Raw genomic sequence first — 15,021 nt, 5'->3', positions numbered from 1 at the left:
TCTCTTTATTTTATTTTATCCTTTCACTTCTTTTTTTCTTTAACCTCCCACCTCACTTCTCATATTTATTTGGTAACTAATGCAAACAAAGCCTGATAACAAAACTAAACTGACGAACATAAGAAACGGTTATTCTATCATGCAACCGTGACATCCCTAACCCAAATCATGCGTCAATTTCTATAATTATTGCAAAAGTCTATTGTCTTGGAAGTAAATAAGTCTACTCTCTTGGAAGTAAATACTAAGGGATAAGTTGAATAATTGATTCTAGAATTGGACACTCTTGCTTGTCCCAAATGCGCACATCAATTTCCTACGCGTCAATGCTCAAGAGCCGCAAAGTACTATGAACTATTGTTCTATTTTACATAAAATATATACTCCTTCTGTTTCTAAAAAATATGAACTATTTACATATTAATTTGTTTTTGAAAAGTATGAACTTTCTAATTTTAGAATAATTAAACAATATACTAACCTTACACATCATTTTATTTACAATTTGTAGGAGTAATTATTACTTCCTCCGTCCACATTTGATATGATATGGGTTTAGGAAATATAGCAGAAATGAGGGAGACAAGGTAAGCTATATTAGTGAAATGTGGGTCCATTAATAAAAATGATAAAAAATAAATAATTATTTTATTAATAAATGGACGAAAATGACAAAACGACGGTGGATGGCGGGAGTTGAAAAAGACATAGTACTAGAGTACTACTATTTATTAAGAAAAAGCGATGTTGTTTATTGATGTACACAATAATAAAACAATAACAGTTTGGGTTAATAGGAAAATTTACGAAAATTGTCTGTTTTGGGTTCCCCGCGCGAGGAAGTTCCGCCGTTACGATTCATTGTCCTGTTCCGCTCGCGGGAAAAGGGGAACCCTAAAGAATCCAATTGGAAAATGTCAAAGAAAGCCGATGTCTGCAGAAAAGAGCTGCTGCAGCGATGGAGTGTCATCGAGCAAGAGGACGACGACGCAGCCGTTCATCCCGTCAAACGTCGTCGTCTCCGCCAGCTCAAAGAACAATGGTTACTTCTTCTCCCTCCCGCCCTTTTCCCTCCATTTCGATCTGCTGATAATCAGTGGAGTCGTGTAGGGTACCTTGATTTTGGGGAAACAATGTTCTTGTTAATTTTTTTTATTGACACTTGATATTTGATATCTGTTAATTGTTTGGTATATTGCATGGTATTCGCTTTGACCTCTAACAAGGCAACTTGGCATTCGAGTTTAAGCAACTAAACTTGGTGTTAACAAATCTCCATATCCAGGTTTTCAGACGCTTTCAACTTCTTGATACATCTGCCAATAGACGATCACGTTTGGTGTGGTTATTGGGATCTGATGGGGCCTCTTCTCGAGACATTTTACAATTTTCTCAAGGACGAATCCCGAGGTTCTCCTCTCAAGCTCCTGTGGAAAAGAATTTCAGGAGAAATGAGAGGGTGCACTTTATGCATTCACCAGCATCATCAAGCACAAGAGATGTATCAAAATGAATATGAGCCAAGCTGTATCGGTCTTCTACTAGATGTACTGCATGTGCTTGATGAAGAGCGAATTACCACGCACCTCAAGGATCTCAATGATAGAATAGCAAGAGGGGTGTATGACGCGTCATGTGACTATGGAGAAGTTGTTAGTGTTATGTTCGAGGTACTTGTTTACACCCAGTCTTGGTTTTCCCTTTACTTGTCATTTTTGGTCTAAATATGGCATGGAGTAACTGGGACTTACTGTTTCTCTTGTTAAATTTATTTAGATGATTGAGTCAAATGTTCACACTTGAAAGGGGAAGGGATGGTTAGTTCCCAAATATTTATAGGAGGACACTATACGGATATAAGAGAAGTGATGTTTAAGAAAAAAATCACCAACTCTAAAAGACAGAAATCAATGCGAACTCAACGCTGGCATTTTAAAGTTGCAAGATTGTTGTGAGATTAGCCTCTCGTACGTAATTAGAATTGCTCCACTTAGAGTGGGACAGAGGGAATATTAAATTGAAGCATACCAGATATCCCAAGTAAAAAATACTAACCCAATAAAAAATACTAACCCTAATAAAAAATATTGATTGTAGAAGTGGAAAGAAAGTAAAGTAAGAGAGAGAATAATGTAGAAGTAAAGTCCCTCCGTCCCACTGAAGATGTCCACCTTTTCTTTTTAGTTTGTCCCACTCAAGATACCCACTTTCTATATTTGGAAATAAATCCCTCAGTCCTGTCTCCTCATTAAACTATTCAACTACTTTTTTCTCTCTACTTACTCCACCTAAAATCCCGTGCCTCTCAAGAATGTGGACATCTTGAGTGGGACGGAGGGAGTGGAGAGAAAGTAAAGTAAGGGAGCTACATTATTCCCTCTTTTACTTTATTTTCTATCCACTTTAACTATTTATTATCATTTTCTCAAAACACGTGCTGAAAATAAGTCAATCACTTAAGCTGGGATGGAGGGAGTATTGTTTAAGCCACTGTGGGTAAATGATATAGCATGCAACATATTGCAAGTAATTGACCTCAGTAAAGAGTTCCACCACCTGCTTATAATTGATGCCGTAATAAAACTTATGCTAGTAAGCTCTATGCTGCTGATGTTTCCTTTGTTCTAGTATCAAATACTCTACAACTTAGTCCACATTATTTTTAGGACTTCAAAGATGTACTTTTCAGTATTTTTCATTTTTCATTTCAGCTGAATTAATTACTTTGTGTACAGTGTACTGGCACTAACAACTATCCATGTGTCAAATTTATTTTCCTACGTCTATTTTATGCTCTTAAGCTTCTTTATTGAATGTGCTCGATGCATTTGCAACTTGGTTGGACCATTGGATATGTTGGCACTTGACAAATATTACATGTAATTTCTCATTTCTCAGTGTATCACCTTTTTCTTTTAATGACATCTATGTTAACGAAAATTGGTATCGGAGATGATCTTTACGGTCTATACAGGGAAATTCATTTGTTGTCCGATTTCGAACATGATATGATTTGTGTATTAAACTGTAATTTCTCATTCATGATACACTATTTGTCTGATCAGTGCTTCCTTCACCAGCAGTAATGAATCTTGGCACTCACCCTTGTCATTAATCCTGTTCTTTTAACATAAGGTTTTGATGTTCCCTGTAATGCTCGATGACCAATACTTGGCCATGGAGTTTCAAATTTTTATTGAAGCTGTTGATAATTCTCACGATCTGGCATTAGATGGGCACCAACAGTATCCGGTATGATTATTTCAAGTGTTCTGATTTGTCCTTCCATCATTTTTTTTCATATATTCCTTTTGTTCTATAGTACATCCCTTTTGTTGTCCTGCAGCAATCAAACTGAACCATCCTGGCTTCCTTTTCTTATTGTTGTCAGGGAGTTTATGCATTGCTTTTTTTCAAAAGCAGACGAGTTCGATCTATAGGTCTTCGCTTGGCTGGGCACATGGGTAAATTGAGGTGCCGTTTTTCATTGTATTGAAATTTTGCTGTTGCATATTTTTAGTATTTTGACCATGTGATTCATATGATTATGTTTACTTCGTACCTCTATGATTCATCAGCTTTAGATTGTGTCTAGATGAGTGAGAGAATGAGGTGCTCCTTGTAGGTTGCAGTATGCTGACTTGTTTATGGAGTTCCTAAAAACCTTATGGCAATTGTGTGTTTCCTCTTTATCTCACGCAGAAGATCGTCAGACTTGGATTCATTGCAGTATTTACTCAAGAAATGCATGTACATATTGGAAACGGAAGGTGTGCAGACCGCTCTTGAGACTGCAAGGCCAAGGGTTCAACTGGACCAAGTAACTGTGTGGCTTGGAATGAAAGCATTGTAAGAAGAAGCTGGTTTACTTTGAGAATATCTGTAGGAATCTATTTCTTTTGCAGTATTGATTTGGTTCATTCTGTATCTTGAAGGGTGGGGTTTCTAGAGCCTCAAACATTTGAAGAAGGGATTTTAGATCGGTATCCCATTTTTCTTAGTATTGTCTTGAACCATATCAGCGATGATTCAATCGAGTTTTCTCATGCAGTTAACTGCCTGAGACTAATGTTTGAGAAGCTAGGTATATGATCCTTTCACTGCTTTGTTAATTTATTTGCTATTACTATTGGCACCTACTGACCTGGTATTTCTGTTACACAGGTTGTAAACTATGGTTGAGAGCTACACTTTCTCCTAGTGTTATGAGAAATACACTTCTTGGTCAATGTTTCCATACCAGAAATGAGAAAAGCCACAAAGAAATTTTTGATCTTTTCGAACCTTTCTTGCAGGCATGTTTGTGGTTCTTCATGTTTGCTTGAGTCTCTCTCTCTCTCTTTTTCTTTCTTTGTTTTGAACACACTGTTGGAGGGATGATTTATTCCCTATAATATTTATATCATTCCTCCAGTCTCTTGAAGCTCTGCAAGATGGAGAACATGAAAAACAGAGAAGGCATTTTCTTTACTTTCTCCTACATCAAGTGCCTGTGAGCAGTAATTTTAGCATACTGATGCGGAAAAAGGCTAGTCAGGTTGCTTTCTATCTTCCATGACATCTGTCATATAACATGCTCTTTTTTGGTTCCTGTAATATCTCTCTCAAGCTTTTCCCCTTCTCTTGTTTATGCAGATTGCTTTTCTCATTATTCTCCGTGGTTACAGGATGGATCCTCCTTGTCCACCTTCTGAATGCGCGCACATGTGGTACATCTCTATGGAACATGTCTGGGTGCTTTATTATAGATACATAGAGAAATAATTTAACTTTGTCATGATTTGGACACTTTTAAACATACATTTATACAGTGACTTTTCTTGGTATTAAGTTTCCTTCTTCTCCTTTATGTTAATTCATAGGGGCCCTTCTCTTGTTTCCTCTCTGAAGGATACATCTCTTCACAGTCCTCTTCGGCAACCTGCAATTGATCTAATTCAAACTATTGTAGTGTCGGATGCATCTGCATTGATCTCTGTAATATTAAATGGGAAGTTGCATCCCAGTGATAAACCCATCGGGACTACTAATTCTGGTGATGCAGATGACGAAGAAGAGATTCTGTTTGGTCTCCATGTGGAAGAGAAGAATACTAGTTGTTGGAAAGAGTTCACTTTGCAGCATAAAGTTGTCTCACAGGTAGATGGGAGCTGGATGTGTGTACCCATGCTATGGTTTAATGTGTTAGTTGAAATCGATCCATTGGCCCTCCCGATATCCTTTTCCAAGGCTGTTATTTGGGCATTATCTCAGTTTTCACTGATAGAGACTGAAGATAGCACAGAAATGTCTCTTTCTATACGGAATTGGTTGGTCACACGTGCGCCAGAAATATCTTATCTTTTGGGGTGGAAGGTCCCATCAGGTTCTGATGATGGTGGGGATGGAACAGAGTCTAGAAACTCTATTAGGACTTCAACAATGTGCCGCCCTTTAGTTAGGACTTTCAAGAGGTTAGTGGCTTATATCAGATGTTCTTATTAGAGATCATGTTATACAACTTGTGCATGTGGGGTTTTTCTTGCTCTATGTGATGAAGTTCTAAAGATTACCCAATGGAGAAACAATGCAGGTTAACTAGACATTATACCATTAGAATGGAACAAGCAGAACTTAGAAAACAATGGATCTGGGAGCCAATGATGAGCAGCAGTTTGATTCTCTTACTTCTGGATCCTAATGATGTAATATGATTGATGAATGATGATATTACTTTTGCTTTTGATATTAAATTGATGATTTTTACCTAAAGTTGTGAGCAAATTTATGTCATTGTTGTAGAATGCCAGGCAAGTGGGTAGGCTGATTCTGGAACAAGTTTCAAATGTGCGGGGCCTTACTTGTGGTCTGCAGTTTCTTTGCTCCACACCACCCCCCTTGTTATCCATCCTTCTGGGACTGAGACATGCTCTGAAATTGGTAATGATATATTCCCACATGTGTCTTTCTTTCCATATTGGTATCGACTTTGCTTGCAAATGATAAAGTGCACTGGAGTAATGACTTGTCATCCAATAGAGGTTGCTTGAGTGGGATAGCTTTTTCCAAATGTTGCAGTTGAATAGTTGCTAAAAGACGTCTTTATGAAGAGAACAAATTCTTATTCACACAAAACCGTTGGTTTCCACATTATTTCTGATTATAGATTGAAATTATTTAAACACATTTTATTTCGTGTCTATATGATAACGATGTAAATATAAGACATAGTCATAAACACAACACAAGAAAGGTCCTTGATGGCATGAACCCAAGCTCATTATTTCTTATTCTAGTGTTAATAATTGACTCACCTGTTTATGAATACTTGTCCTTTACTTAATTGGAGAGATATTTGAATGAATTTCATCCAATTGCTGCTCTAGTCTAGATACAACTTCTGAAGTTTTGAAACCAATACAAATTCACATATTATGGTGTGCTGATGTAGTTTTACCAAATACTTTTCAGGTTCAGTTGGATTCTGTTTTGTCTAACTTTTCGACTTTACATCACCTGTTCTTCATCTTATGCAAATTGCTCAAAGAAGGAAATCCATCTGCTCAAACCCAATCTCAAAATACGTCAGATGTTGCCGACACTTCACAGTTTTCTTCTCAAGGTGGATTTCTAAAGCAACCTGTATTTGAATCTTCACACTCTGATGGTGGTGGATATTCATCAATTGTTAGCTCCGCATGGTGGAACAAGTTTAGCTGCTTACTGTCACAGGCAGCCTGGCCTTCAATACTGAAATGCTTAGATGGAGGCAAGGCATTCACCGATTACACATTATCTCAGGTTCTCATATTACTAGCTATTATTGGAAGATACCTGATTCATTTCTTTAGTTCAAGCATTTCCCTTGTATCTAATTATTTTAGCAAGCATATTCATTGATATTTTGAGCTTTTGTCATGCCTTTGAAGAAATTGAATATTTCCATGAGATGCATGTATCAGCTATGAAACGGTGTACATAGTTTGAGTCAAGGAAAACCTTATGTAGTCTATTATCATGAATAATTACTTTTATTTGAGATTTTCCATTGACTTGTTTCTGGAACCTTAATCAACTAAACTTGTGAACAGGTTTCTCTGTGAATTTCTGCTGCATTATAGTACCTAAATACACCTGAGTTTCTTGTTCCTGTTGACTCGTATTTCTATTCTTAAAGACTGTAAATATCCGCTATAAGTAAAATCATACTCAAGTTATTCTCCGTATCTTGTTTCAGATGACTTGTATCCGCATTCTTGAAGTCATCCCTGTGCTTTTTGAAAGACATCCCAAGAATTCTGGCATAGTGTTGGACAGTTTTGATAGCATGAAGTGGCTTCATGATCTGGCTGATTGGGGGAAATCATCACTTGCTGTTGTGGTTAGATATTGGAAACAAACATTATCTTATATGCTTGGTCAAATCAGAATGGTTTGCAGTGATAAATCTGCTTCAGCAATTAGTGATATTGAGAAACTTATTTCATGTGGTGAGTTTTTCAGTTTGATATTATTATGCTTTTTGTTGATTTCAGTTTGAAATCACTATGCATTCGATGGCATCTTTGTTTTGGGTGCAGAAAAAGTTTCAAATGATGAAGTGAGCAAGCATGTAGCGCGTCTTTCTGTTTCATTAAAAGAACAGTGCTCTGCATTGAATAAAACTGTTAGCCGGTCACAATTTGCACCATCAAAAGAGACAATATTAGTCGATGAAGCTGAAGTTGATATCTTAGATTCTGAGCCATTGGTCAACTTGGATAGAGGCGGTGTTATAATTCTTTCAGATGATGAGAAGGAATCTGATGTTTCTTCCCACCTGGGGGTTTCTAATAGTTGGCTGACTAATACTACATATTATGATGATCATGTTGGTACAAGCACAGCTGGAGACGAGTCGATAGCTGACTTGGAGAGAGGCAATGTTATAATTCTTTCTGATGTTGAGAAGGAATCTGATGCTTCTGCCCATGTGGGGTTTTCTTATAGTTGGCTGACTAAAACTACATATCATGATGATCATGCTGGTACAAGCACAGCTGGAGAAGAGTCGAAAGCTGACTTGAAAGAGAAAGATGTTGACTGCCCTGGTGGTCTGGTGGTCTCCTCAGAGGCTGATTCTCAGATAGGTTCTTATTCTACTGATCTTGTTCAGGAAATGAATTTGGATATTACTGGAAGCGTACAAACATCTCAATCCCCTGTTCCAGCTGAGCCATCAGAGAGTAAGCAGAATAACATTGAAGCAAGAGAAGGTGTACCCAATCATTTCCCACCAAGGAACAATTCAAGTTTGATGAAAGTACCAGATGGAGTTGTGAAATCCAGAGAAAGGGACTCATCAACATCTCCAGTATCTTCAAGTAACAAGACCTTTAATGATTTAAGCATCGCTTCTGCAAGGAAAAATCAGGAGAGTAATAAAGCTCCAAAAGCTAGTGATGGAATCATAAAAGTAGTAGGTGATGCAGATGATGATGCATGGAAGTTCTCATTTTTCAAACCACCAAAACGTCAACAGCCCTTAAATATGAAGCCAATCATTTCCGGTCATAAACGGCAAGTTATCCAGCTTTCTGTGCCTCAAAAGAGCAGGCCGGGCTCTATGAGGCTGGGTGGTGGAGTGAAAAGATTTCAGCCCCCCCGACTTGATGACTGGTACAAACCCATCTTAGAGTTGGATTTCTTTGTTGCTGTTGGTTTAGCTTCTGGAACTGAGAAAAACTCTCAAAGATTAGGCAAACTAAAGCAAGTTCCTGTTTGTTTCGAATCATCTGATGGATATTTTGAAATTTTCCGGCCCTTGGTTCTGGAAGAATTCAAGGCGCAACTACAGAATTCCTACCAGGAGATGACTTCTTCTGAGGAACTGTGCTGTGGAAGTTTATCTGTACTGTCTGTTGAGAGAATAGATGATTTCCATGTCGTTCGCTTTGTACAAGATGAAGATAATTCCCCCGGATCTAGAAGCCTGTCGGAAAATGATCTCATTTTACTTACTAGACAACCTCTGCAGAACTCTACCAGTGATATACACACTGTTGGAAAGGTATACCATACTTGAAATAAATGTGGATAACCTTTGCTTCAGATGATTTCTACAACCTTAGTTGTTGCCTAATATACGCGAGATATAACAGAATGTTATCAAGTGCTTTCTTGTTATAAAGCAATGATGTGTTTGTAGTTATATTAATTATTATCCAAACAATCCTGTCATTTTATTCTTAAGAGCCTGCTGTTATATAGTAGTGTTGGTACTTATTCTTTTCTATGCTTGTCTATGGGTAGGTTAACTGTGAGCTTGACAAATTTGCTTGAAATTGAGTATTATATGTATCTTGCTTATGCTATGCTTGGTCTTAGGTTGAAAGACGCGAGAAAGACAATAAAAGAAGGTCAAATATCTTAGCTATTAGACTGTATCTTCAAGCATGTCCTCGGCTCGAGCGAGCTAGAAAGCTTCTTACGGAGAGAAGCAAGTGGTATGTTAGTCGTATCATGTCCATTACCCCTCAACTTCGAGAATTCCAGGCATTGTCATCAATAAGGGAAATTCCTTTACTTCCAATAATCTTGAACCCGGTCAATTGTCGTTCTAGTCAATATGAAGCGGAAACTCAAAGTATGAGTAAACTCCCTCAACCTCTGCAGCAGATTCTTAAATCATCATATAATGACAGTCAGCTGCAGGCTATCAGTCTTGTAACTGGACTGTTTGACTTGAAAAAGGACTTTGAGTTGACTCTCATACAGGGACCTCCAGGTGTGTGGTTATTCATTATTGTATATATGTGCTTTTTTTTATAGATAATTATGGGTTACCCTTCATTTATATTCTTTCTTCTACTTCTGCACAGGAACTGGAAAGACCCGAACAATTCTGGCCATTGTTAGCAGTCTGCTTGCTGTCTCTCAAATAAATGATTCCAAAAGATTAAGAAATGGTGGATCAGCATGTAGTAGCTCTAGCACGAGTCAAAGGATCAGTCAGTCTGCTGCAGTTGCGAGAGCCTGGCAGGATGCAGCATTGGCTAAACAATTAAATGTGGATGTTGAAAAGAATAACAGAACTACAGGAAATGGCATTAGAGGCCGAATTCTCATTTGTGCTCAATCTAATGCTGCAGTTGATGAGCTAGTTGCAAGGATATACAATGAAGGTCTTTATGGTTGTGATGGACAGAGGTACAGGCCATATATTGTGAGGGTTGGTAATGCAAAGACAGTCCATCCAAATTCTCTTCCCTTCTTCATCGATACACTGGTTGAAAATCGTTTAGGCGAAGAAAAGAGAAATGCACATGATGAAAATAGTGGGACTTTTGCAGATTCTTTAACTATACTGCGTACTAATTTAGAAAAGTTAGTGGAACAGATAAGACACTATGAAGCCAAGCGGGCTAGCTGGCAGGAAGAAAATTCTGAAGTTAAAAATTTCATGGAAGGAGATCTTGAAGATGGCAAGATATTTTCTCATGCCGAATTGAAAGGAAAGCTAAGGCAGTTATACGAAAAAAAGAAAGCCATGTATACAGAACTTGCCAGTGCCCAGGCGAAAGAGAGGAAGGCCAGCGAAGAAATGAGAGCCCTAAGACATAAATTTCGGAATGCTATATTGAAGGAGGCTGAAGTTGTGGTGACCACACTAAGTGGCTGCGGTGGAGATCTATACGGGGTGTGCTCTGAATCTACATCAAGCCATAAATTCATCAATGCATCTGAAACCACTCTATTTGATGCTGTTGTGATTGATGAAGCTGCTCAAGTACTTACTTTTCCCTTTCTTGTCTTGTCTTATCTCTGTAATTTGCTCTATGTTCATTTATCCTTGTACATTTTTTCTATTCTGAATTTCAACTGTCTTTTTTTCTTATGCTTTCCTTAAGGCCTTGGAACCTGCCACATTGATTCCACTTCAGCTCTTAAAATCGAAGGGAACCAAATGTATCATGGTACATGATTGAGCATTAATTAATTTGTCTTTTTGATAACACTAAGCATCATTGAAGTCTATTTCGCTTCTTTTGGATAGGTTGGTGATCCAAAGCAGCTTTCTGCCACAGTTTTATCTAATGTTGCTAGCAAATACATGTTCCAGTGCAGCATGTTTGAAAGACTGCAGAGGGCAGGTCATCCTGTAATCATGCTCACCCAACAGGTAGTCCGAATATCTGGATTATACTGTCAATGTGAATTGTCTCCCTGACTTTCCATTTTTAACTCCAGGAGACCAATAAGCTGCATAAAAGCCTATGAATATACCTTTCTTGTACTATAATCAGGAGTGGCTGTAATATTATTTGTTTTTATCAAACTGGCGAGGTCCACTATTTAAGAATGAATTTCACGCTGCCGAAAATCAGATTTTAAAGCAGTCAATTATTTATTTTAGTCTCTTCTGCTGACAAATTAGTGTTCATATTGTAGCTTTGCGACTCAGCTTGACAAATAGTTATTGCTGTTACTTTACCTCCATGCTTAATAGTAGTCTAAGGACCATCTTGCAATGATGTTGAAAATATTTCTCCATTTTTCATCTTACAGTACCTCTATGCTTAATAGTATAATATTCCTTTCTTTTTCTTTCTGTTTTGTCCTTTTGCTGCTAGCTGTATACTAACAGTGACAGTATTTATAAAATTACCAGTATAGGATGCATCCAGAGATTTGTCAGTTTCCTTCTTTGCATTTCTATGAGGGGAAATTGCAGAATGGAGATAAGATGTCTGGCAGAGCTGCATCATTCCATGAGACTGGGTGCCTTGGGCCATATGTATTTTTTGACATCATTGATGGTCTGGAGCTCCGTGGTAAGAACTCTGCATCACTCTCCCTGTACAATGAGTCTGAGGCTGATGCTGCTGTTGAAGTGTTGCGATTTCTTAGAAAAAGGTATTCAATCTTTCAGCTCTTGGATTCTCAATTTTCAGTGACTGGTATGACCAAGACATTGTTATTTTGACAGTTATCCATCTGAATTCTGGGGTGGAAGAATTGGCATTATAACACCTTACAAGCGCCAGTTGTCACTTTTACGTACACGGTTCACCAGTGCCTTTGGATCTTCTATTACCTCTGATATGGAATTTAATACAGTTGATGGTTTTCAAGGGCGAGAAGTTGATATCCTGCTACTTTCTACTGTTAGAGCATCTGGATCCTGCGATGAAACACCTAGAGGCAGCTGTAGTAATATTGGATTTGTCGCTGATGTTAGACGGATGAATGTAGCTTTGACTAGGGCTAAATTCTCTCTTTGGGTTTTTGGTAATGCAAGAACATTACGGACGAACCAGACGTGGGCAGCTCTTTTAGAAGATGCAAAACAAAGAAATTTGATTGTATCTGCTAGAAAGCCATACAGTTCGATACCCAAGTTCAGTTCAGAAATTAGAATAAGTGCAGTGAAGTCTTTCACTAGGCAGTTCGAGGAAGATGAGTGGCTCAAATCTGCAAGGGGGCATGTTAATTTGCAGAAAACTGTAAAATATACTACTGAAAGAAAGAGAAAATGCGTTGATACTGCACCAGAAAGTGATGGTCAAGAACTTCCTTGTTTGGGGAAGGATGCTGCAATATATGTCAAAAGGAGCAGAGATAGAAGGGGAACAAAGCTTTTGGATCCCAAGGAGATGCCATCTGATAAAATTCCAAACAATGACTACAAAGTATTTAAAGGTGCAACGTTGGAATTGCAAGAAAATAAAGAGAAGACTGATATAAGCCCCAGATTCAGAGATAATAATAAGCAAATTAAGGGGGTAAGAGCTGATGCTACAAAGGAAAGCAATAATAACAGTGTTAGGACACATTCAACTAATACTGGAGAGGAGGCTAGTAGAAGTAAAAAACATATGAGACCAGTTGCTGATGAAGTGCATTCAAAAACTATCAAGCACGATAAGCCACCAGACGCGAAAGTTGGTACATCATCTTCTGAGAGAACAGTCAAGGGGAAGGGTGAAGTGCAAGCTTCTAATCATGCTGAAACACTCAGTGATACATTAAAGAAAAGGAAACAACAGCGCGAAGCTGTTGATGCCCTCCTGTCTTCAGCTCTTATATCTTCGAAGAAGTCAGATTCAGTGATGAAACCATCCATGAAGAGGGCCCCTTCGACAAGTACCATCAAAACTCATAAACGAAGACATGGTTAGGTATTGCTGTTTCTAAGTTTTCCGTAAGAAGTTAACGTCTATAATAACATAGGTTCTACTTGTGGTTTGATTTGATGCACTTTCTTACAAAGTATACCCTACTTAAGATACATGATTATTCTGAGAAGTATTACTCCCTCGTCCCAGATAATTTGTCCTATTTTTCCATTTCGGTCCGTCTCACATAATTTGTCCCATTTCACTTTTTACCCTTTTTGGTAGTGGACCTCATATTCCACTAACTCATTCCTATTCACATTTTATTATAAAACTAATACTCCACTAACTTTTTCAACTCACTTTTCATTACATTTCTTAAAACCCGTGCCCGGTCAAAGTGAGACGAATTATCTGGGACGGAGGGAGTAGTATAGTTTAGAATGAGTCGAAAAGTTGTATAGGTATTTCAACTAAAGAGTGCATCCTTAGAGTTATTACTATCAACAATTGATTTTTTTTCTTGCTATGAACAGATTCATGGATGGGAGTTTTGTTTAGTTTGTACGGAGTTTACAAAGGATTTGTAGCTCTGAAGGACTTATGTGTTAAATGGTATTCTACCATGTTAGTATATCGTCAGGAAGGTGAATACAAAATTCTTGAGTTAGTGTATAGCAATTTTGTGACATTGTAGATCAAAGGTGAAACAGTAAGAGCCAACAATTTTGTGACATTGTAGATCAAAGGTAGGTGCTTTTCTTTTCTGTGGCACAGAAAAATATTATTTGGTGCTGACAATGAGATTGATGCATAATGGGCAGATATTGATGATAGTTATATACTTATATTGTGCATTGTTTAACTGTCAATGATTATATGTTGCAATGATGAAAGTAGGAGGCGAGGAAACGATAATGTATTATTGAGAGGCAGTGGCAGTTGAGGCCCCACAGAAGATCTGTATTTGGCGAGAATGATATGCACAGAACTGGTTTCTCAACTCATCTCAAACACAAACAAATGGAGTACTAAAAATGTGACATTATTTGTCGCTAAATGCTAATGTCTTAATTACTACTCTATATTCTATTGTATTGTTACTTTTCACCGGCGAAATAATTTCGGCAAATAATATCATAATGCAAATTTTTTTACGTAATTTATCGACAATAACTTCGAGAGCTTCAAGTTTTCAATCTTTGAAGATAGTTTTTCTTGAATCACACCCACCAAAATTGATCTTAAATCCATGATTATTGTCGAAATTTTTTCGCCGGTGGAAAATAATAAACTCAGATAAAGTTCATGATATTATTTGCCAATTTGGAAGTTCATGGGAAAAACCCAACTTTTTGAAAGTTCCATGATGTTAGAGGCCAATATCTCTTTTTTATTTTTATTTATTTTTATTTTAGGAAGTTCTAACATAATTAAGTCATTTTTATTTTTGTCAAAAAATAATTATCCCCTTACTTTATTCTCTAATCATTTCTCTCAGAGCATCCACAGTGGTCGGACCACTAGTCCGCCCTAGTGGACGGACGGACTAGTGGTCGCCACATCAGCATTTCTTAGTCCGACCCTTCCTCCTGGAGTGGCTTCGGACTAGTGTTCGCCTTATCAATTAAAATCCATTTTCCATTTAATTTTTAATTTTATTGTTTTTTTAATTTTATTTTCAATTACTAAAATACCAAAATATAGTACTCACTCCGTCCCACAAGAATATACACTCTTTCCTTTTTAGTCCGTCCGACAAGAATATGCACTTTCCAATTTTGAAACTATTTTCTCTATAATGAGGTGAGACCTATTCTTCACTAACAATACTTTAATTACTTTTTCTCTCTATATCTCTCTTACTTTACCAATTTTGCATTAAAACTCGTGCCAAACTCAAAGTGCATATTCTTTGGGGACAGAGGGAGTATTATATTACACA

At 37.5% G+C, this 15,021-nt stretch overlaps 1 protein-coding gene across 2 annotated transcripts; it reads left to right on the top strand.

Annotated features, from left to right (window-relative positions):
* The first annotated feature begins 785 nt into the window (after positions 1 to 785).
* Positions 786 to 13,924, top strand: LOC121794091. Of its 2 annotated transcripts, none has more exons than XM_042192092.1 (22): positions 786 to 1,042; positions 1,286 to 1,670; positions 3,136 to 3,252; positions 3,392 to 3,474; positions 3,706 to 3,849; positions 3,936 to 4,084; positions 4,165 to 4,295; positions 4,415 to 4,537; positions 4,636 to 4,709; positions 4,863 to 5,453; positions 5,573 to 5,684; positions 5,782 to 5,919; positions 6,451 to 6,780; positions 7,217 to 7,469; positions 7,560 to 9,028; positions 9,346 to 9,745; positions 9,840 to 10,747; positions 10,869 to 10,934; positions 11,015 to 11,140; positions 11,630 to 11,874; positions 11,948 to 13,139; positions 13,613 to 13,924. In XM_042192092.1, exons 1-21 carry the CDS (start codon positions 915 to 917, stop codon positions 13,137 to 13,139), a joined length of 7,164 nt encoding a protein of 2,387 aa, XP_042048026.1. In that variant the 5' UTR covers positions 786 to 914; the 3' UTR covers positions 13,613 to 13,924. The 2 variants fall into 2 exon arrangements, with proteins under 2 accessions (XP_042048026.1, XP_042048025.1); XM_042192091.1 differs by having other exon boundaries at positions 3,703 to 3,849.
* Positions 13,925 to 15,021: the final 1,097 nt, after the last annotated feature.

The sequence above is a fragment of the Salvia splendens genome, chromosome 3 (genome assembly GCF_004379255.2).
Source record: "Salvia splendens isolate huo1 chromosome 3, SspV2, whole genome shotgun sequence".
NCBI lineage: Eukaryota > Viridiplantae > Streptophyta > Magnoliopsida > Lamiales > Lamiaceae > Salvia > Salvia splendens.
The sequence above is the reverse complement of the archived record's forward strand: the minus strand, read 5'-3'. Positions and strand labels throughout refer to the sequence as shown.

What these genes read in the sequence shown, in the direction of transcription:
- LOC121794091 (XM_042192091.1), top strand. Translation starts at nt 915, where the DNA reads ATGTCAAAGAAAGCCGATGTCTGCAGAAAAGAGCTGCTGCAGCGATGG. An exon ending in ATGGGCACCAACAGTATCCG is followed by an intron (nt 3,253 to 3,391) that starts GTATGATTATTT and finishes TATTGTTGTCAG; the next exon opens with GGAGTTTATGCATTGCTTTT. An exon ending in ATATACACACTGTTGGAAAG is followed by an intron (nt 9,029 to 9,345) that starts GTATACCATACT and finishes GCTTGGTCTTAG; the next exon opens with GTTGAAAGACGCGAGAAAGA.